This window comes from Atta colombica, unplaced genomic scaffold (assembly GCF_001594045.1).
Source record: "Atta colombica isolate Treedump-2 unplaced genomic scaffold, Acol1.0 scaffold1, whole genome shotgun sequence".
In the NCBI taxonomy this organism is placed as follows: domain Eukaryota; kingdom Metazoa; phylum Arthropoda; class Insecta; order Hymenoptera; family Formicidae; genus Atta; species Atta colombica.
Window position 1 is genome coordinate 2,877,200 of NW_017259183.1, and position 22,428 is coordinate 2,899,627.

At 31.6% G+C, this 22,428-nt stretch overlaps 1 protein-coding gene across 1 annotated transcript in view; it reads left to right on the forward strand.

Moving 5' to 3' along the window:
* Positions 1-476: 476 nt before the first annotated feature.
* Positions 477-22,428, forward strand: part of LOC108694742 (DNA-directed RNA polymerases I, II, and III subunit RPABC3) — a 70,759-nt gene continuing 48,807 nt past the window's right edge. Inside the window, exons 1-2 of the mRNA XM_018204394.1 lie at positions 477-608; positions 1,297-1,488. Of these exons, the coding sequence (XP_018059883.1) occupies positions 1,416-1,488 (73 nt within the window). The 5' untranslated portion in view covers positions 477-608; positions 1,297-1,415. The remainder of the gene's footprint in view (positions 609-1,296; positions 1,489-22,428) is intronic.

The following is a 22,428-nucleotide window of genomic DNA, read 5'->3' on the forward strand; positions in this document are numbered from 1 at the left end:
TTAATAAATTTTTTTATATGGTTAAATATATACAAAATTTAGATATAATTAAAGAATATTTGAAAATGAGAAATAGAGAAATTAATAGTAAAAATTAGAATTAGATATCCTATTTTAATTAAAAGAAGTGTATTAATTAAAAATTAAATGTTAAATATTAAATTTAAATAATTTGGTGATATTTTAAAAAGTTAGAGGAATTTGTTTTTATTTAATAAATGATAAAATAAAATTTATTCCGTATTGCCTAAGATACTAAGATATGAAATCCTTAATTTTGCTTTATGCACTGCGTCAGTGTGTTATTGTATTGACGCACGATACGATTTTCCCGACACTCGTAAAAATGTAATCCGCACAGCGATGCTGCGTAAAAACTGATAATCCATTTAGTGGCTCTCTCTATCGGCACGCTCACGAGCATCAAGGCCGTCTAGATAATCTAGTAAACGTCGTTAATTTCTAATTGCATTGATCTTCGGCTTTGAAACCGTTTCCTCGCGTAAACGATGGCCTCGACGAAGCTTCGCAAGGTTATCCGTGCGTACGTTTTTCCGTTTCCAAAACTCTGGATAACCGAGATCGACATCGACATGCACGTTACAGACGTAAATAAAGATAAAATTATCACTTATTTTTTTTCGCAGTACTATAGTGAAAGAAATATTTCTTCTATCATATGCGCAGCATATCTCATCTTTGAAATGAGCGAATTCTATTATTAATTAAATAAGGTTCATCGATAAGGCATAAGATCGAGACATCTGCAACTATTACATTTTATCATTTCATAAAATAAAATTTCTCATTTTTTTAGATAAGGAATTGTTTTATTGGTATTGATAGAAATTGCAGATGTTTATTTATGTGTGTTTACAATAATTTTTTAAATCAAGCATTTCCTTCAATTCTTTCTATTTATTATCGCATGTTTTATATGAAAGAAGATGCTGTCAGTTATTTTTAATTAAAGTTTCTATTTTTAAAACAATTTATGTCATTAGCGCTATTTATCCGTCGCAAAAGGTCTTTGATGAAGATGAGTAATGCATGAGAGACGTGTATGATTCATGGAAACAGACGTATTATCGCAGACGTATTATGACTACAAAGCAAATATTAAAGCTGTATTAAATTTAAAGTCCGTTAAAACTTTAAAGAATGAAATTTTTATGAAAAAAAAAATTTTTAAAGAATTTTTACGAAACTTTTTACTTTATAAACATATTTAAACAAAATTTCAATTTATCAAATTGTTTAACGGCCAAAAATTAACTCGTAGACTTTGTATTTCAGAATCGAAATAAATTATAAGGTCTCGCGAAGTTAGATATTTGTACGCACCTGGCAACATTTTATCTACTTGACGTCGTCCGTCGACAGAGCGCAGTGTAGTCGTATGTCAGCAACTGAACATGGCGGGTGTGTTGTTCGAAGATATTTTCAACGTGAAGGACATTGATCCGGAGGGCAAGAAATTCGACAGGGGTGAGTTCATATCAGAGTTTACATTTCAGCGCGTTCGCGTTTCGACTTGCCGTGGCGATGCGCCCGCTATTTTCATTGCCAGAATAATAGCGTTTGACGAGTTGCTCGATCTTGCCGATAGCGCCGGCATCATCATGAGCACATGGTGTAAGTAACAGCTGAGAGCTTTCGATCTCGTCTCGAAATCCTTAAATAAATTTTATCCGTTTTATTTACTGCAGTACGACTGATGTGAGCCGATGGCTACAACGTCGATCGAGAAAAAGGACAATCTCGTGCACACCAGTGACACTGATTCCGCTCGTTGATCGGCACATATGATATGAATCAATGTGAACCGGCACGAGCGTATCAATGGCGGGTTATTCGAATGTAGATAGATGTACACTGAGAGAAAAATATACTAAATTTTAATAAATATTTATTTCGAATATAGTGCCAATTGAATATTTATTAAATGTAAATATATACTAAATGTAAAATACACACATTGAGAATGACTATTGCAAGTCAACTATCGATAGTTTTTATTATCGATCGTTTTTCGATAATCACAAAAACCAATCGATCAAGAACTATCGATTATTTTAAAAGCGCATGAAATTTGAAGCCGGCTGAAAAGAATTTGTGTTATTGTTAGATATTTCAAAATATATAATATACTAGAATTCGATTTTAAATTAATTTTTTAATTATTAATTAAATTATTTGAATTAAAGGCTATGGCACACAAAAAACTTAAGACAGTAAGGAATTTAAGCAGTAAGGAAATCGATATATTATGCATGGTCTAATAGGCAGTAACAGTAGTTGATTAAGGAGGATTTAGGCGTAGAAATCGACCAATTATAGTTGATTATTTTTCTGACATTCAACTGCTGCTTCATTCCACTGCTGCTACTGTTCATTGTAGAATGGGCTTTAGATTGGCTACTGCTTACGTTATGGCCTTACGATTCTATTGTGATTGATCAATTCGCTTACTGCTTACGTTTCACTGCTTAAGTTTTTTTTTGTGCCATTTGTGCCCTAAATAGAAAATTATTTTATTAAATAAAACAATAAAATTAATAACGAAAGTTATTAAATAATTCTGTTGACATTCCTAATTTTGTTGACGCCCAAGATAAATATTGATATTGCTTTAAAAGGAAATTAACAAAAGGGATGTAAATAAAAGAAATATATTAATTTTTTAAGTTTATTTATCACATGCATGTATCACATTTTACATTTTCATTTATGAATTTATTTTTATTTGAAATATGTATTACATGAATTTTAACTATTACTTAATTTTATTACAAAAACATAAACTTTATCCTAATGTATAACAACAAAATAATATTCTTTTTTTAGATATTAATTAATTATACCGTTATATTTCAACCAATATTAATAATACCGTTATAATTTGATATTTAGACCATTTGTTTTATGAGAAGTAAACGTTTTATGAAAAATAATTTTTTAGTTTTAACGAACATCGATTATTTGACATAACTTGCCCTGCATCTGAGAAGACACGATCTGAAGATACAGACGTAGCCTTCGCATAGACTGAAAAAATAATCAAAACAGTGTTCGAAAATATTATCGATGGTTGGAAAAATAATCGATGACGTTCAATGGTAAAAACTTTTATTGACTAATAGTCGATAGTCTATCGATAGTTAGACAGATATGAACCTGGCGCTCAATTTTATCAAAAATAAAAATTAATACCGTAGGTCGTTTGTACTTGTTTGTACCGATCATTATTTCGTTTGTACCTTAAACAATTAAACAAAAAATGAAAAATAAAAAATGGCATCTCTCCTTTTGCCGTATATACGCTATATAAGGATCGCACAAAACTGAAACGCGTTGTATTTTCGAACCTTTTTAGGTACAAACAAAAGTAGGAGAGATACAAATGGATACAAATGATTCTCTTTTGAAAGTTGTTGATCCCATTTTATCTTTAAAGATGGCTGACTTGCCCTTTTGGCGCATTTCCGAAATTTTGAAATCGCTGTATCTCCGAACCCTTTAAGATACAAACCAAAGTAGGAGAAGTACAAACGAGTACAAACGATTCTCTTTCGAATGACATAAATGAAATTAAAAAATCTTAAAGTTGCGCGCTGGTCATTTTTTATTTTTCATTTTTTGTTTAATTGTTTGAGGTACAAACAAAATAATGATTGGTACAAACAAATAAAAACGAAGTACAAACGGCTTACGGTATTAATTTTTATTTTTGATAAAGTTGAGCGTCAGGTTCACATTGGTATTAGACAGCACTATTATTGTTTAATTTCTTTGCATGTGATTTCGCTTTTTACTAATATTCCACTGAACTTGGACATCAAGAATATCGAGAAAATGGAATTATATCTTCAAATATTGCAATGTTCCTAAATTATGGATTTTTATTAGCAGTTTAGTTTTTCTCTACTTTTTTTGTATTTGATGATCAAATTTACAAGCAGAACTTTGGGACACTTACTCCTCATTGTCGCCTGTCATCGCTGATATAGTAATGGTTAACTTCCAAGAAAGTATACTTGATAACATTGATTTTCCGATTAAGTTTTTTTATAGTTCGTTGATGATATTGTGGCAGCGATTCCTGTTACACAAATCGATAATTTAAAAAAAAATATTTAATTCTGTCTAAGATTACAGTTTACAATTGAGGTAAGGCGGGTAACAAAATTAATTTTTTTGACAATTATTTTAATTCAGTACAAAAAATTAATATTTTACTGGGATCAAAAACCGACTTCTTTAAGTACCTAAATTTTTTATCCAGACATCCTCTTTCACAGAAAAAAGGCGTGATCATAGGCATGGTTGATAAGGTGTTTTTCTGTTCTGATCCGAAATTTTATAAAAAAAATTTTTAATTTATTAGTATTTTATTAAATAATGATTATCCTCTGCGTGTGTGGATTTTTATTTTTAATACGACGTCTTAGAAAATAAAATATCTTATAAAAAATGGTAACATGATTAAAAAGAATTTGGCATCTTACAAAAAAATTATATGATTTACAATCCCCTATGTTAACAATATTTTAGATGAATTTAAAAGGATTATAAATAATACGGTATCCAAAATTGCATTTTACAGTATCAATAAATTTCGTAGTTTAATCAAGGTAAAGATCCATTACCAACCAGTTCACAGAGAAACGTGGTCTATAAGATTGCCTGCAAAGAACTGCGAGATTTCTTATATAAGACAAACGGGCCAAAAATTACACACGCATTTCTGAACATCGAAATTCCATTAGAAGTAAGATATCTTTTCATTCGGTCATTACAGACTATAAGTTATAATTTAATCATGAATTCAATTGGGACGGGGTGTAAATTTTGGATATAGAAAAGAATTACAACAAAAGATTAACGTTTGAAATGCTACTAAAGATACAAAAAAGGAGTTTAAATCTTCAAATAGATACGAGATTTTTAGATCATATCTACCCGTCAGTTTTTAATACAATTAAAAAATTAATGTTTACAACTATACTTTTGTCTGTTTCGGATCGGTACTTGTATCGGCGGTGACATAGGTTATTATTTGTCTCTGCGTAACCGAAGAATAAATAACTGTTACATTTTGATTGTTACATCTATTCACTTGACGAAAAAATTTATTTGGATCACAATTATTATTTTATTTAATTACTCAAATAAGTATTATATTCAATTGGTTAACTATTATGTGTATGTGTAAGTTGCATCAATTCGGTGAGTAACAATCTCCTCTTTTAAAAAAAATAATTTTATATATATTTTTGACATTCTCAATCTTATTATAACTTCACTTCATAAGAATTACTTGTTTCTTTCTGGCCAGTAAATTGGGATGAGTCTAAAGAATTAATATGTTGGATGATTGGCATCATGGTGTACTACATAATGCATAAGATAGTATTATTATATTCAATTCCGTTGAGAATGACTTGAAGTAAGTCGAAATGCAATACGGATATTATACGGATATTGACACTTTTATATTAAAAATGGACTTTTAAACATATCCATTATTATACTTGCGCACAAAGTACCGCACTGACTCTTACTCTCTTTATTCTTGTCTTTAATTTGGTAAACATATATTTATTTGGTACAAGAACTATTAATTTAATTTACCTATTATTATATTTTATTTATCAAATATTTATTTTCCGTAAATAAATGTTGTATTAATATTATTCAAACAATTATTTATTAAAATTTAGTACATTTTTCTTTCAGTGTAGAGAAAAAAAAGAGTTAAAAAGTCAAAACTATACTCGAGTCTTATAGTGTTTTTCATTGGCAAAACTGGTGCGCACTTAAAGCTGTTATACATTACTCTAATCTGAATGTAAAAATAGGATATTTCAACTGATAAAATGCCCAATGTATATTTTATCAAAAGCACGAAAAATGTATTGAGGATTTCGCAGTTTTTAATTCATTTCTACATACAAAAATATGAATTCTTGAAGAAATGCATAAATGCTTTAATCATAATGAATGCATAAATGCAAGAATATTTTATGCTTAGAATAGCGTTAAGAATAAACAACTTCCAATTAACAATAAAGTATTCGTAAAATAAAATAAATTTTATTCTTAATTCAAAACAAATTTTATTTCAATAAAAGAATAAAGTTGCACTCGTTCAACATTAAATATTTTTATATTAGCATTATTTTTTCTTCAATGATAACTTTTGTCAACTTATTTCAAATTCCCAGTATGCTTTTTAGTAACATCAAGATGATAGAAAACCAATACTGCAATAAGTGCAATAAGTGGTAATTTGTAAATGAAGTGTCACATTTATAGAGCATGCCTCTTAATGTGCATTGAATATAAGCTCCCAAGGAAAAACTGAATCAAACTGAATTAACAAATTATATTCTACTAATACAGTTCAAAGGCAAGTGAAATGCTGAGATCGTTCTAGTCTCCGTTAGCCGTATTGCAAATAAGAATGCAAACAGATAGTCAACCTCACAATTCTGGTGTTTCTCGTAGAGAACGCTGGCTGCATATACAGGCGGATCCACCGCGATGGATTCATTGCTCATCTCATCCATTTAACTTTGGGTAGCAGATCCGCGAATCCGTCCGCGTATAGGTGCCTCTTCGTCACGTCGCAGTGACAAAGTCGGCCGATTGTTCGCGCATCCCTATTTGCAATATAACATGACAGAAACATTAGGATGAACTGAATATTTCATCCGCTCTCAAAGATTGAACATTTAGAGGTATGTTGCAGTTCACAAAACCACTGTCAATCGTTATTCATTACATCCATGCATTTCCGACATCTTGATATTACTGAGGGGTCCTTATATACACTGTTGCCGCCGAATTTTCAAATTTATAATTCTTAATCCAAGAATAAATAGTTTGTAAATATGCGATTTTAAAAACAAGAATACAAACAATTTTAAGAATAAGGTATACTTTGCATAAATCTTTTATTATTAATTATTGATGCCAGTGAACATTTATACTTAAATGAAAGTAAATAGCATTCAATAATAAAAATATACGTGAATCAGAATTCATTTTTTATACGTGAATCAGAATTCATTTTTTTGTGTTATATTTTTATTAAACGTACCTTATGTCGATTTATGTACAATGGCTTTAAAGTGCGCACTGGTTTTGTCAATGAAAAACGCTTATTAAAATTAAATTAAGAACGGACTGTGAATACAAAATCGAAAATTGTTTTTTAAAACTTATCAATTTTCTTGTAATTACAAATAGAGATTGAAACTAAGCTAATTCCCGAGAGAGATTTTGACTTTGTTGAACAAGATTTTCAGTTATATTTCTTAAAATGATCTTTCTTTCGAAAATTTTGGTTTCCATTAAAATACCCGATACTACTATTATTTTTTATTGTAAAAAAAAATACTTGCACTCGCGCTTTCTTTCTTCATCCCGGAAGACATTTTTAAATTCGCGTTTATGATAGATATCGGTATCTTCATGTATTTGTCTTGGAGGACATCGCGGCCCTGATAACCGCGGCCTTTTCACTCTACGTTTTTGCTGTTCGCTTATGGACCACGAGAGAGAGAGAGAGAGGGGGGGGAATTTGTAAAGTGACGTAGATCGGAGGAGGCGACCATGACCGAATTCTCTGCCGGAATATATTGGATCTTCGCGGTATGTGCCCTGTTAACTTTGCCGCTCAAAAATGATCGATGTATTAATTTTTTTTCTAACTGACGTAATCTTTGGCAGATTGGTATTCATTGACAGAAAATCGTCTGATTCAGTCTGGTTGCGATTAGAATACTCGATAGATTAATTGTTTTGAAATAGATATTTTAGTCTTTGAACAATTTGACAAGTGATATGAATAAAAATATAAAAATAAGTGATAATTTTTATTGATGTGTTTTTATCCTTAATATATATTCATTATTTTTTCTCCTACAATTCTATAAATAATTGAGAAGAATTAAAAACACATTTTCTTGATCCATGACATTTAATCAAGTCTTGTGTCTTTAACTACGAACACCCTTAATCGGATTTAATAACATCCGCTAGTTATAAAACTAGCCAATTATAGCTATTCCTCTGAATAATGAAATGACTGTGATTGGCCAGTTTTTAACTGATGTTATTAAACTCGATTAAGAGTATTTGTGCAAACGTAGTCTCTGCTAGAAATCGCTCCGAGATCTCAGACAGAGAAAGAATTAATCAATTATATTTGAACAATTCAGTCACATGATTAATAACGTTGATTAATTTTCCTTTGAAATTCTAATTGTGCTCGTAATTTAACCTGATGATTATTTCTTTATGCAAAAATATATCGCGTACATATAATTATAATCGTAAATCTGTTCTCATGTTCAATGTATATTATAAACAGAACTACAATACAAAATCGGTGATTGCAATCTCCGATTTAGATAACCTAGATTGTCAGCGACAGGTCCATTCGTGTAGCCTAGAATGCTCTTCCTCCCATCACCCTCTTTGCCTATCTTTTTCTCTCGTCGTGTCATCTTTCATCTAGCGTTCGATAAAACGCGCTATTACCATACACGACGTATATATCGACCAACGAGCGCTCCTCTTCGGTGTGCGATTGTGAATTCCGAGTCGATAATTGGGTAGTGCCCATCGCTGGCTGACGAGCGAGCGTTGCAAAACGAGAATGTCGAGAGTGAGGGGGAATTTCTCCTCTCTTCCTCTCTCTATCTTCCTCCTCCTTCCTCTCTCTTTTGTGAGGGATGGAACCGGGTGCTCGCTTACGACCGGTCGATGCAGCGAGGATGCCCGCAGCAGCAGCAGCAGCAGCAGCAGCAGCAGCTCCGAGCAACACGGCACTCACGTAATATGACGCGACTGCGTTGCTGAGCTGAGGAGAGAGAGAGGGGGAGGGGGGCGAGAAAGGAGGCAGTGAGGATGGTGAAACGGTTGCGCGGAGAGCTATAAAGCAGCCGGGACGCGTGAGTTGTGCTGGTGGGGGTTGACACGGTCAAGGTCAGCCTCAGTTCTAAGGTCGCGGGGGTATGTCATCTCAGAAGGGAGCGCCTGAATAATACTTCATCTCTTTTTCTCGCTCGCTCTCTTCTTTCCGACGCCTCTTTCTCGTTTTTGTGCTCGTTTTCAGCTTCGCTTTCGGATCAAGTCGTAAAGCGAGAACGAGCGTTTTTCGTCTTCTTCTTTTCTGGTTTCGTTTTTCTTTCCCCTTTTACGTTCGTATGCGTGTCAACTTGGACTCGTCCATCCGCCGACTGATGGAAGAGCCGTATTTATTTCTTCATCTCGCCAACTTCCTTCGCTTGGCCGATGCGAGGATGCGCGCATAATTCCGTTTTGCGATCATAGAAACGTAAAATGATCTTCATATACATATAAATAGAATAAATAAAATAAAGGAAATCTATAATTTAAGATACCGCTTTGTGTTTGTATAAAAAAGAATATTGTTTAATATTCTTGAGACTTTCACGGGTGCTTTATATAAAGATTATGCGTTTCGCAATTTTCCTCCGTGTCCAAATCCATTCTTGAAATGCCAACGTTTCAGTATGCCAACAGTATCAGGCTGCTCCTCGCCCTGATGAAGTGGACTGCAAGGTTCACGAAACGTTGACATTCCAAGAATGGATCTAGATATGGAGGAAATTCGCGAAACACATAATCTTTATGAAGAATATTGTTTTAATATTGGCACAAATAAGCAACTACATATTTAGATATATAAAAATAACAGTTTCGCATGATTTTCAAATGGCAATAATATTCAATTACATTAGCCTGTGAAAAAGTTGTTTTAATGATTTTTAACTATTTTTAATATATTTATGTCTGTGCTGAACATGAATCCGTTTTCCAAATTTGGCTATTATGTCACAATTTTGAGAAAAATGGCGTCAAAGAGATAACAAAATTTTTTTAATGGATTTAAGCATTCAAAAAACTGTAGGAAACGATAAAATTTGTTCAGATCCAAAAATGTAAATTCGCAGGTTAATGTTATTATTTTAAAATAATTATTTCGTAAACAGATTAGGATAAAGAATTTCATTTATAATCGGCATCTTAAGATCGCAGTACTAAGATTGACGTATGTTCAGTAATCGGGAGATACAAATTATGTACTGATTTTCAAATTGATTTTTAAATTTTATTGCCTTGAGAAGAAGTCCACGTGGATCAAGTAATCAGGTCTTGGCTTTGCCGCACGCCTTTTCCACTCGTCTGTTTGTGAATCGAACAAAGTGATCATTATAGCAAAAACTCATTTCTTACCAATGTAGTTTAATTTTAGTCTCAGTTTTCATCATTTTCTAATTCTAAGAATTAAAAAAGATGAAGAATAAGTTGAACAGAGAAAGTTAATCTATATTAATGGAAACGGGATTTTTGCATTAGAGATTTTTGCATTCTCTATCGATTAGTAGATACAGAGGCCGAAGAACAAAATTAAATTTATTAATCGCGATGGTAACATTAAAAATGTAGAATAGACTTTTGTAGATTTAGTTTAAATTATAAAATTATAAATGTATATATAAAGCAGTTACAAATTAAGACAAGTAAATACAATTAAATTATTATTCCTTTAAATGTAAATGACAAATATCATAAAATTTGTTAAATAAATAAATAAAAATTGATTTTTGAGTTGAGAGAAAAATTATCTTTTCTATTTCAATCGTCGAGATAGTTAGAATAATTTATTAATTGAGGAAACTCAAGCAAATCGCCGACGCGGGCGATAGTAATTTCCTCGTTCTCTCTAAGAAACATGTGATCTTGGTGTATGTTCTTCAATGCTATTTTTAGATTCAGAAATTCATCATGTGCACGTACAATGCGATGAGCAATTGTATTCTGCGAACGGCAAAGATTACAGTTTTAATTTTGAAAATTTTTGGTACTTGTAAAATTTGCAACTTTGTGCCTATTTATTCTTTTAGTATTATATGGTTTAGTAATATAAGTAATTCTTTTAGTAGTATAGTAGTTTAGTAGTGTAGTACACTAATAAAGTTTTTCAAGTATTATATTGCAATATTAATATTATAAAAGTATAACACGGATGTATCAGACGTTTCACCGTTATATGTTGTATCTTGTATTTTTACGTTTATAGTTGCTGCTAAAGCAATTGCGTAATAACAATTAAAATTTTCTATATCCGTAAGGAAATATTAATCTTTTTAGTCACTCAATTAGCTATTGAAAAATACGTAGATTATATGATTAAGTAGATCTATCACTATCTTGATACTTTAAGGCCGGGTTGTTCACTAATCTTCAGTTCACTGTCTTACTCTCTTGCTCTCTTATGTTCTTATTCTTTTACTCTTTTGTTTATCCAGTAAATTACATAATTTATTCGAAGATGGAACAACCGGCCCTAAAAGAAATGTACATACTATAATGGCGTGTAGTACTCAAATGATTAATGCTGAAAATGGACGTGACAAATTTTGAATATACCGAGACAAGATATTGAAGCATATGCGAAAATAGACGCATCTTGAAATTCATTTCGAGGATTCATTTCAAAGTCGTGACGTGCCACATTGGAACGAGGATTTGATCGCGCGTTAATAGTTTCTTTAACGATCCAATTAAATGTAAGTGCTGTTAAATAATTACTGGCTAAATCTATTCCACGATGGTTTCTCGTAACATGTAAAACACAAGAGAATTCGTGAAATCAATACACATTTAATGAAGCGTTATTCTCAACATTATTTGTGTAATTATAATTCCGACTGCATTATCTTTTTCATAAATGCAATAATAGCACTTTGACTGATGTATAATTACTTCGTGTTTTTGCTTTTGTCGTAAAAATCAAATTTAACAAAATACTTTTTAGAAAATGGATTTTAAGATATACCTGTTTATTTTGTTCACATTTGCGTTGGAATACTTCGATATCTCGACATTCTCAAAATTTGTCATCACGTCATTTACAGCATCTTTTTTTTTACGCGCCATTATAGTGCGCACGCTTCCTAATGATGTACGTGTCAAACTTAATTATTATCTATATATTTTCTAAAAAAGATTGATTTCATGAAATTTCATGAACAAAATATGCAACTATTTTTTAACATCGATACATCTGCTTGTGTCGTCCGCATATTATCTAGATAAAAATTAAGGAGATCGGTGATTTTTTTCTTTTCCTTCCTTTAAATATCGAAGAGAATAAATGTGCACATTCATTTCGTTCGGTGCCCGTTCCTTCATTCCCGGCTCCTTTTCTCCTTGTCCCGACGACGACGCAAGTGGGTCATGGAAAAACGAGGAAAGGGAACAAGCACGAAGGCTCTGTTCCTTTTCGTTTGTTTGACGATTAATTCAGTGTCGTTTATTATTAGCAAGATTAAACGTGTGTCTCAAGAATTCTCCCATTTTTTCTTATCTGCCTACACCTGATTGTGAGACATTGTTATGCAATCGAAAACGTTTCGACTATTTTTTCTTCGAATATTCATTAAAATATACACGATATTCCAAATGCAAATATTGTTAAAAAAATTTAATGTTTTTCTTAGCGAGCTTTCTATAAACTCTAAAAATAAAATCTTTGACATTAATTCTTGGTATACAGATCATTTTCTAGTTCTTAACTACATACGACGGATCGTTCGCATGAAGTTAATTTTTATTATAATATTTTTATATAATAAAATATTAGATGATTTGTACGTATACATTTTTAAAAGTGTTATATAATATCTTTGGAAAGTATTTGTATAGTTGTGTATTTAAAAGAAAAAAATACACGGAGAAAACCATGTTTTTCTCGAGGAAGGGGGGGGAGGGAGTTTTCTATCAACCCAGGGATGTTTCTCAGATGTATCAGCCCCAGTATGGAATGAGAACAAAAAAAAGGATTTTGCGATTGCATTGCAAAGAATGTCACTGCACCATTCATTTCATTGTTGTAACATTTATAACAATTTTTATCGTTAATAAATTTCATTTGGATACTTTTACAACTTTTAATATCTCCTCGTATCTCATTTTGAAAAGGAAAATGTTACGTTTTATATATCATGTAACTTTTTAAAGAAAGTATGGATAATTTAATTCTTCAATATTGTTATTGTTATTATTAATACAAACATTACATAACTCTTACATAAAAACATTCTATTTAAGCAGAACAAGAATACTAAACGTAAAGTTCTCTCTCTCTTATTCTACGTGGTTTGTCGTTTGATAAGTTTGGTAAATTTCCATGAAATGGAGCTACAATCCATTTGATGACGCGACATCTCGAAAGATCCACTCTTCGAACCCCTTCAGGCCAAATTTCAGCCAGAAAGGACGCATAATTCACGTTTGGCAGTCATTTGAAGCGAGATTGGCGCACAAAAAAGTGCTCTTCCATCAAGACAACGCGCCGTCCCACAAGTCGACTGTTGCAATGACAAAACTACGAAATTGGGCTATGAATTGATTCCTCATCCACCTTATTCTCCGGATTTGGCCCCGTGTGACTTCTTTCTGTTCCCAAACTTAAAAACTTGGCTCGGTGGGAAGAAATTCTCGTCAAATGAGGAAGTCATTGTCGCCGTCAATGAGTATTTTGCAGACTTTGAGACAGTCTACTTCAAATGACTACCAAACGTGAACTATGCGTCCTTTCTGGCTGAAATTTGGCCTGAAGAGACTCGAAGGGTAGATCTTTCGAGATGTCGCGTCATCAAATGGATTGTAGCGCCATTTCATGGAAATTTATTAAACTTATCAAACGACTCACGTATAATACTTTTTCAAAATTAAATGATTATAAAATAATTATAAAAATAATTATAAAAATAATTATAAAAATATCGATTAAGCAGGTGCAAGAGCTACTGAGCGCACTCAATGAGCAATTGTAGTACTGAATATGTCAATTACAGCATATATTCTGTTTTTCGAGTTAAAAATTTTACGAAAATTTTCATTATATATCGCATATGTCGCGCTCAAACTAACGGAAGTTAAAATTAAAAATTATATATTATATTATATAATTATATTATTATGGTCTTATAACGAGAAGAAAAAAATATTTTATGACAGCAAAAAACTTACACAAAATCAAAAGTAAAGTTGTATGTTTTTATAATTAAAAATGAAAAAGAGGGATTTGATACAGTACATCACTAATTGACTAATTTAAAATGAAATATTCTTTTTAGTAATGCAGTGAAAAATTACTAGGCACTGACCGATATAAATGGATCGATGTGCGTTATCGGGATATGCACTAATGCGCTAATACGGGATCATCCCAATAATAATTAATAAAAGATTTCGAGAGGGGAGATTTGAATTCCCAAAACCACTCCCCTGAATATGGAGAAAAAACAGTGTGTTTGATCTACACAGAAATTTGGTGATTCCAACTAGGTTAAATAGTAGATTAAATAGTAGGTAAAATACGGAGGAGGAGCAATTATTTATGTGGTTGTTTGAACTTGAATCCATAATATAATGGTTGAATGACTTACGTTGCAGAAATGACGGAACTTTAGGGTAGAAGGACTAAATCAGCAGATCAAATCAGATTTATCTCTACACTCATTTTGTACTAAATTGTACCATTAATAATAATTTTATATCGTGTATCATTTGGAAAAAAATTATGGCGCTGCTAGCTTAATATTAAGCTGGCAGGACCAATATAAAATAAAAAAGAAAAATAGTATCAGAAATCAATAGGATTGAATTTGTATTATTTTATATCAAAAACAATTTTATATTATGTATTATTTCCAAGAAAACAGTGGCGCTGCTTTAATATTTAAGCTGGCAGGATCATAAAAAACAACACAAGGGCAAATTTAACACAACTGATTTGTATTAATTTATATCATTGAAAGAGTAAATTAATATTTTAAATGTTTTCTCCTTAAAATGACTTTATTAGTATATACTTCAATCTATGAGGCATTCACGTCAAACTGGGCACCTTTGAAACATTATTTTATTTTATTTTTAATTTGCTAATGTATACAGATATGAGAGACGTGTTTCGCGAAAAAGAGAAAAAAATATTTTTTTTTTGTGAAATTATTGACGCTTGTAAGTTGCAAAAGTACATAAAAAACGTCACTTATACGAACATTCAAATTATTATGTCATCGAAACTATTAATTGTACAAAAAAAAAATGCAAAATTTTCCGGGATTAAAAGTCCGATTTTAAAGATCTTTATTTTATTGGAATCTCTGAATGGTTATTTTTAATTTAGCATTTTCATCTAAATAAATCATTGTCCATTTGTTTACAATTTTTATCAATATTTTTTATCATTGACTCACCAATTAAAAAATTTTGTAAAAATATATTTCAATTATGAAGCAATCCTGAAAATTTCAAATGGAACTCGAATTTTTTTCTAAACAGTCCATTTGAAATTTTCAGAATTGCTTCATAATTTAAATGGGAATATGACATTTTTACAAAATCTTTTAATTGCTGAGTTAATGATGAAATAAATATTGATAAAAATTGTAAACAAATGGAAAATGATTTATTTATATGAAAATGCTAAATTAAAAATAATCAGAACAATTCAAGATTAAAATCGGACTTTTAATTCCGGAAAATTTTGCCTTTTTTTGTACGACTAATGGTTTCGATGATATAATAATTTCAATGTTCGTATGAGTGACGTTTTTTATATGATGAACTTTTGCAACTTACAAGCATCAATAATTTCATTCAAAAAAAAATTTTTTTTTTTCCAAATCTTTTTCGCGAAACACGTCTCATATTTTTATCTGAATACGTTAGCAAATTTAAAAAAAAAAATAAAATGATGTTTCAAAGGTGCCCATTTTGACGTGGAATGCCCCATAGATTGTAAATATATACTATATATATAATAAAGTCATTTTAAAGAGAAAATGTAAAATATTAATTTACTTTTAATGGTACAAATTAGTACAAATTCAGTTGTGTGTTAATTTTTGCCCTTGTGTTGTTTTTTATGGTCCTGCTAGCTTAAACATTATAATAAATTAACAGCGCTACTATTTTCCTTGGAAATTACATATAATACAGAATTGTTTTTGGCAGTACAAAATAGTACAAATTCAATCCTATTAATTTCTGATATTATTTTTTTCTTTTATTTTGAATTGGTCCTGCTAGCTTAATATTAACTAGCATTATGATTTTTTTCGAAATGGCAACACGATACAAAATTATCATTAATAGTACAATTTAGTACAAAATGAGTATTAAAAATTCCGATAGGTTCGATTTGATTCTCCTGATTTGGTCCTGCTAGCTTTATAGAACTCAATGACGGTATCTATAATAGTTGTTACCAGACTGTTTCTTGAACATTCAATCACGAATGTTTTAATGGCAACTGCATCATTTGATTGGTTTAGACAAATTATGTTGATGTAGTATAAAACTAATATGATTGACATCGTTTTTAAATTTTTAACTATAAGTTTTAAGTTATAGCAAATATAATCTTTTTATTATATTCTTTAAATGTGAAGATTTCAGTGCTACATTTATAACTGACGTAATCATCAGTTATAAGTGTAAAACTGGAGTTAGTAATAATATATTGATTCATTTTTAGAGACATATTATATCTTCAAATACAATAAGATGTGACAGTTTCGAGCATTTCAGTGCATTCTTGCAACGCTCTCATCCATAGCGTAACGAAATTACTTCTTATTCTTACTTAATAATTCCTGCCTCTTCTAACAAAGCAGACAATACGGTTGGATCTCGTCTCAAATATAATTTCCAAAGTCTTATGTAATACACAAACAAAATAAGAATGCGAGGCACATTTATCGCTAAATCTGGCTTTGCAAAAATATACGGATGTAACATTTGAGCCGAAGCTGCCAAGCAATCTTTCGAAACTGTGAAACGAAACGATGAGAAATTGATATGACGATATAACTTTTTATCTTATTACATGTTTGTTAATATGGCATCACAACTGACGCAACTATATGGACAGATAACTTATCCATGGTAAATGATCTTCTAACCAAGTTTTGTTTATTATAACCAGATCATGCGTAACTACATTGGTATAGTTGGCACATCAAAGTTACGAGTTATATCAACTATACACATATCTATTATATAAAGATAACTGGGATGATGTAACTATTGTATTGCTCACAACTAAATATAGGGATCATCCCAACTAAATATAAATTTCTGGTTATGCGATCCATCTGTCTTTCTTCCGTTTTAGAAGTCAATTGTAAACCGGCTTCTCTAAGATATACTTGTTATCTATTTTTCTTTGTTATTTTCTATGTTATTCTTATGACCTAGCTCTCTCGTCCTTCGACAATTTTCTATAACGACCCACTTCTGTTGCCGTCGCTAATTGTAATTATGCGTAACTAATGTAAAGTAAGCGGAAATTAACAGAAGTGTGATATGCTCTCTCCTACCTGGGACCCAATTTGTTTTGAAAAAAGCTCTAAGATTTTGCAAAAATTTTGTCTGGTTATCGAGTTATTCCGATAAGAGATTTCATTTATTTGAGAAATATATAATAGAGCACGCGACGAAGTTGTGCCGCCATTCGTGAGTATGGTCACAAATATCTTTTTTTTTTCTGTGTAGAGATCATTTTATAGCCACGTGCTCGTAATAATTTTTCAAAGAAAAAAAATTGCGTAGGACATAAATGATTCAATCGTATGTACATATTGAGAATTAATGAAGATTAACTTTCCGTTTATTTCCAAATTATTTCCAAATTAAGCAAGCATAATTATTTTTTTTTACTACAAAAGGTTAAATCGTAAAAGAAAATATATTGTTTCCACTGAGAGATATTAATGTCATGACATTTTCACTAAATGAAAAGGAGTTGAAGTTTTCCAACATTAAAGGTCAATTTAAATAGAAACGAAAACTTGATGCAAATGTTGTGTGATGCTGTATGAGCAAATTGATGATTAACATGAGCTGTATCGTTTAGTCAGGCTTATACTATACATCTTATTAATCTAGACGCTTATGCTTTTATGTAACTTTGCGCGTGCGATCTTAACGAGATCAGATTCGATGGTGAATCGAATTGATGCCGTTATCGAAGTAACGGTATGAAACGAGGCGGTAACCGTATGGAGATTGGCCGAACGTTTATGTATGATAAAATATAACGCGGTTAAGATCGTGCGGGATGATGATTGTTATTATGCCAAGAGATTACGCTGTAAAATCTGCTGTACTTCAAAAATCTGAACAGATGACTCATTCACTATGTGAATCGTCGAAGACTAAAATACGGATTTCTGTATTGCCAGTATATATACTGAGAAAAAAATATAGTTAATTTTAATAAATATTTAGTTCAATACTGCCAACTAAACATTTACTTACAGTAAGTAAATATTTGTTCAATAAAAAAAAAAGATTGTTAAATCAAATTAACATTTCTTGTATCAAATAAATATATCTTTATATTTAATAAATATTTAGTTGGCAGTATTCAACTATATTTTTTTTCAATGTAATTTGAATATGAATGAAATTTTATTTATATATTTTATTAACGATTAAATTGCAACTTACGAGCACTGATATTAGCACGACCAAATAGATATTACTTTAAATTATCGCTTCTGTTGCAGAGGCAATTCTTGCGAACTATTTAATTGGTAAATATCAATTAACATTATATTATATATAATTTTTGTAATTTCTCATTCATCAAAATTTTAATCAATGTAACGCAATCAATGTAACACATCAGTTACGGTTGAGTAGCAAATTGTAACATCGATATTAAGTAAATTAATGTTACATATGTACATATATTATATTAAAATTGTTACTGTTAGTTGGTGTTTATTCGATGATTAATTTCGCGTGATCATGACTGACGTTTTTCGAATGTATGATCATCTGGCTGCGAATAGAAAAATGATTGAGATTTTTCATAGCATTGTGGTTTTTCATATGCTTAGAATCCAGTAAGGTCTGTTGCATCAGAACAAAGGAGATTAGAGGGTTCCAGGATAGCATCCTGATCGTATCAGGTGGAATATATACGAATTCATTTTACTGTAATCTTCAACAACAGCGGCTAACAATAATAGGAATAGTAATATCAATGACAATAGTAATAATAGCAGTAATTGTGTTGTTCTATGTTGTTTTACAGTGTTGTTCTACAGTACCGAGGTACTTTTTTTTCTGGCACTTATACCTATATCTAGCTACTATTTCTTGTATATACCGGTACTTATATTTAGATACATTTTAGTTTTAGACGATATTTTCCTGCACTAATAATAAGGCAACTTTGTAATTGTTACAAGTATTTTCAATCGTATTTTGACATTATATTTAGAAGTTCAATCTCGAATTAGCACCGATATTTTTAAGTCAATTTATTACATCAAGTCCTACAGAGTATTATATATGTTTTGTTATTTTGGTCGTGATGTCTATTTCAACTTGACTTGACATTAAAAATCATTACTTAATTGTATTAATAATGACCTAAAAACTTAAGGTCGAAATGTTTCTGATTTCTCTTTTGTATTATCATTCTAATAAATTTATTTACACACTCGGATACTGTGTTGGCTGTTCGTAGGCATTTTATATTATTAATTTGTTTAATTTGTTTAATTTATTCGGGCATTTCATATAATGCAATATTTTATTGAATTAATCTTTAATGATGCGTTGAGTAAATGTTAATAAATGGATTATTTGAATAAAACTAATTAACTCGGGAGTCGCGTACCGGTCATTTTGTCGTATTTTTCCATTTTCTATCTATATTTTTCAATTTATTGGCACTGTTATATTTTTACCTTTACGTTAATGTTTTTTTCATATAGTATGCGAAAATAGATGACGTAAACACGCTTATAGCTACATAAAATTTGATATATTTGTAATAGTCGGTCTAAAAGACCGTAGCGCACGTATTTACGTTAATCTTCTTTTTCTTTTATTGGCTCTCGCCAGCCCGGCCGCGATCTGGTTATAAACTAGTTCGAAAATGCAGGTAACAAATCAAAAAAGGAAATAATCACGAAAAAGCTGGGCAACTTGACAAAAATTAGGAATGCAACACCCAAGCCAAGACGGAACACGTCCACCGATACGCAATAGTATGTAAATTCACTTACGTTAGTGTAATTAGTGTTTGTAGTCTCATTTTTTATTAATTATTACTTATAATAATTATAATCATATGTATTCTAGTTATAACATATACAGGGTGTTTGGAAAATAATGATAAATCTTTCGCATAGAGGTAGAATGGATTAAACTAAGAAGAAAAGTCCTCTACCATTTTGCACTTTTCGCCATAACAAATAAAATGGCTTTTCGCCATAAAAGTTAACAAGATATCAATTGCTAAAAATTGCCGAAAATTGATCTTCAATAAACTCAAATACTGTCAAATACTTTACAGAAAAACTGCAAAAGATGAAAATTGTTTATTTTCTTCTCATAGAACTGTATGAATTTTTTCAGAATTTTTTATCAACTTTTTAGTACTGCATTTTCTCATTTTTACCAACACGAGAAAATACGGTATTAAAAAATTCTGAAAAAATTCTAAAAAACTTCTTAGAGTTCTATGAGAAGAAAGTAATTTTTGTCTCTTGCAGTTTTTCTGTAAAGTTGATAATATTTAAATAAAAAAAAAATTCAAAATCAATATTTGGCAATTTTTAGTAATTAATAAGTTTAGTAATATCTTGTTAATTATTGTGAACATTATAAAATGGTAGAGGACTTTTCTTCTCAGTTTAGTCCATTCTGTCCTTATGCGAAAGATTTATCATTATTTTCCATCATTATTTTCCAAACACCCTGTATATGTGCGAAATGTATATTCGAAATGATCAGAATGTGCCTATTAACATTAATTTCGAGATGTGTCTATTTCCAGATTAATGGCTTTATAAGTGTTACTTCATTTTATTTTATTTGCATAAAATATTTATGTATGTACAAATAAAATGTATGTATAATAAGTAAATATTATCTGTAGATACATGAAATGCATAAATCATATCTAACAAGTAAACTGTCATTATTTTGACATCAAATTAAGATTAAAGATGTCGTTTTTTTTTTGTCAAAATGCAATTTATTTTGAAATTTTATGTTAAAAATGAAATGAATGATACGTAGGTATTTTATTTTTCTAGTACCTGTACCTTGGTATATTTTTTCCAGAGTACTTGTACCTGTATCTAGATACTGAAAATAGAGTATTTTGCACAACATTGACTGTGAGATAATGGCAGTGCCGGTGTCGACATGAAGTGAGCAGTGGACGGACGTGCACGAGAGTAGGTAAATGCGCGAGATCGCGATTGGCCGCGTCGGCCGCGGCGTCACCGTTCAACCAATCAGCGTTTGCGGCTGCGAGCTTCGCGCGCGCGGATCCGGTACCGCGGTCGAGGTCGACTTGACCAGTGTCGAGGTAATACACCGTGAATTGTTGAGAAAAACTAACCGATTGATTTGTATGTACGTAGGGAACGCGGTGCACACGCAAATCGAAAATACGCATCGCGGTTATCGATTCGGAGAAATGCGACACGTGGCTATTTCGTAATGACGCGATGGCGAGAGTGGACGGCGGAGTATTCGGCGAATGAACGCGGTAAACGAGACAAGGAGATGAAATTTGCGACAGTGAGTAAGCGGGAGCAAGAGAGAGAGAGAGAGAGAGAGAGAGAGAGAGCGAATGATGGAGGCCATTCGCAGATGAGTGAGGACGGAAGAGGGGAACGGCGGGAGGAAAGAGGGAGAGTACCCGGCTGCCTTCAGTTTGGCGTTCGGTGTTGCTAGGCGCGAGGGCCACTGTCAGTGCCAAGGCGGCAGCCGGCAACCTTCTCTCGATCGTGAGAATCAAGCTTTCCTTTCTTTCTCGCCTCGGCGAGTGTCGTCTCGTTGGTTTTCGCGCGGCTTTCTTTTTCTTCCTCTCCTATCATCGCCTCCCTAGCCTCCGGGAACAGATGCATTTTCGAGAACATTCCCTGCGCGCGCGAGCGAGCGAGCGAGTGGCGGCGAGTGGCGCCTACTCGTCGAATCTGCCGGCACTGACAGTGTGGCCTCCGCTCTCGATTATGTCCCCGTACTTACGTGTGTGCGTGCGAAAAAGAATTGAGCGTGTAGAGACACGCGAATCACGGAATGTCTTACGGCGGATATACGATCGCGCATCACTTTCATCAACCATCAACGATTGACGTGATGATCTTCGATTAACGCGGTATATCGTGAGTATTCCGTCTGATTTTTCAACATTTATCTTACGATTTATTGTACTTTCAAACTAATCATATTCATTTTTTTGCATTACTAGATATCTCATGATATCGTGCTTATTTCATTTTCTTAATAATAATTGATATCACAGAAATTGTTTATTTATTATATCATATATATATA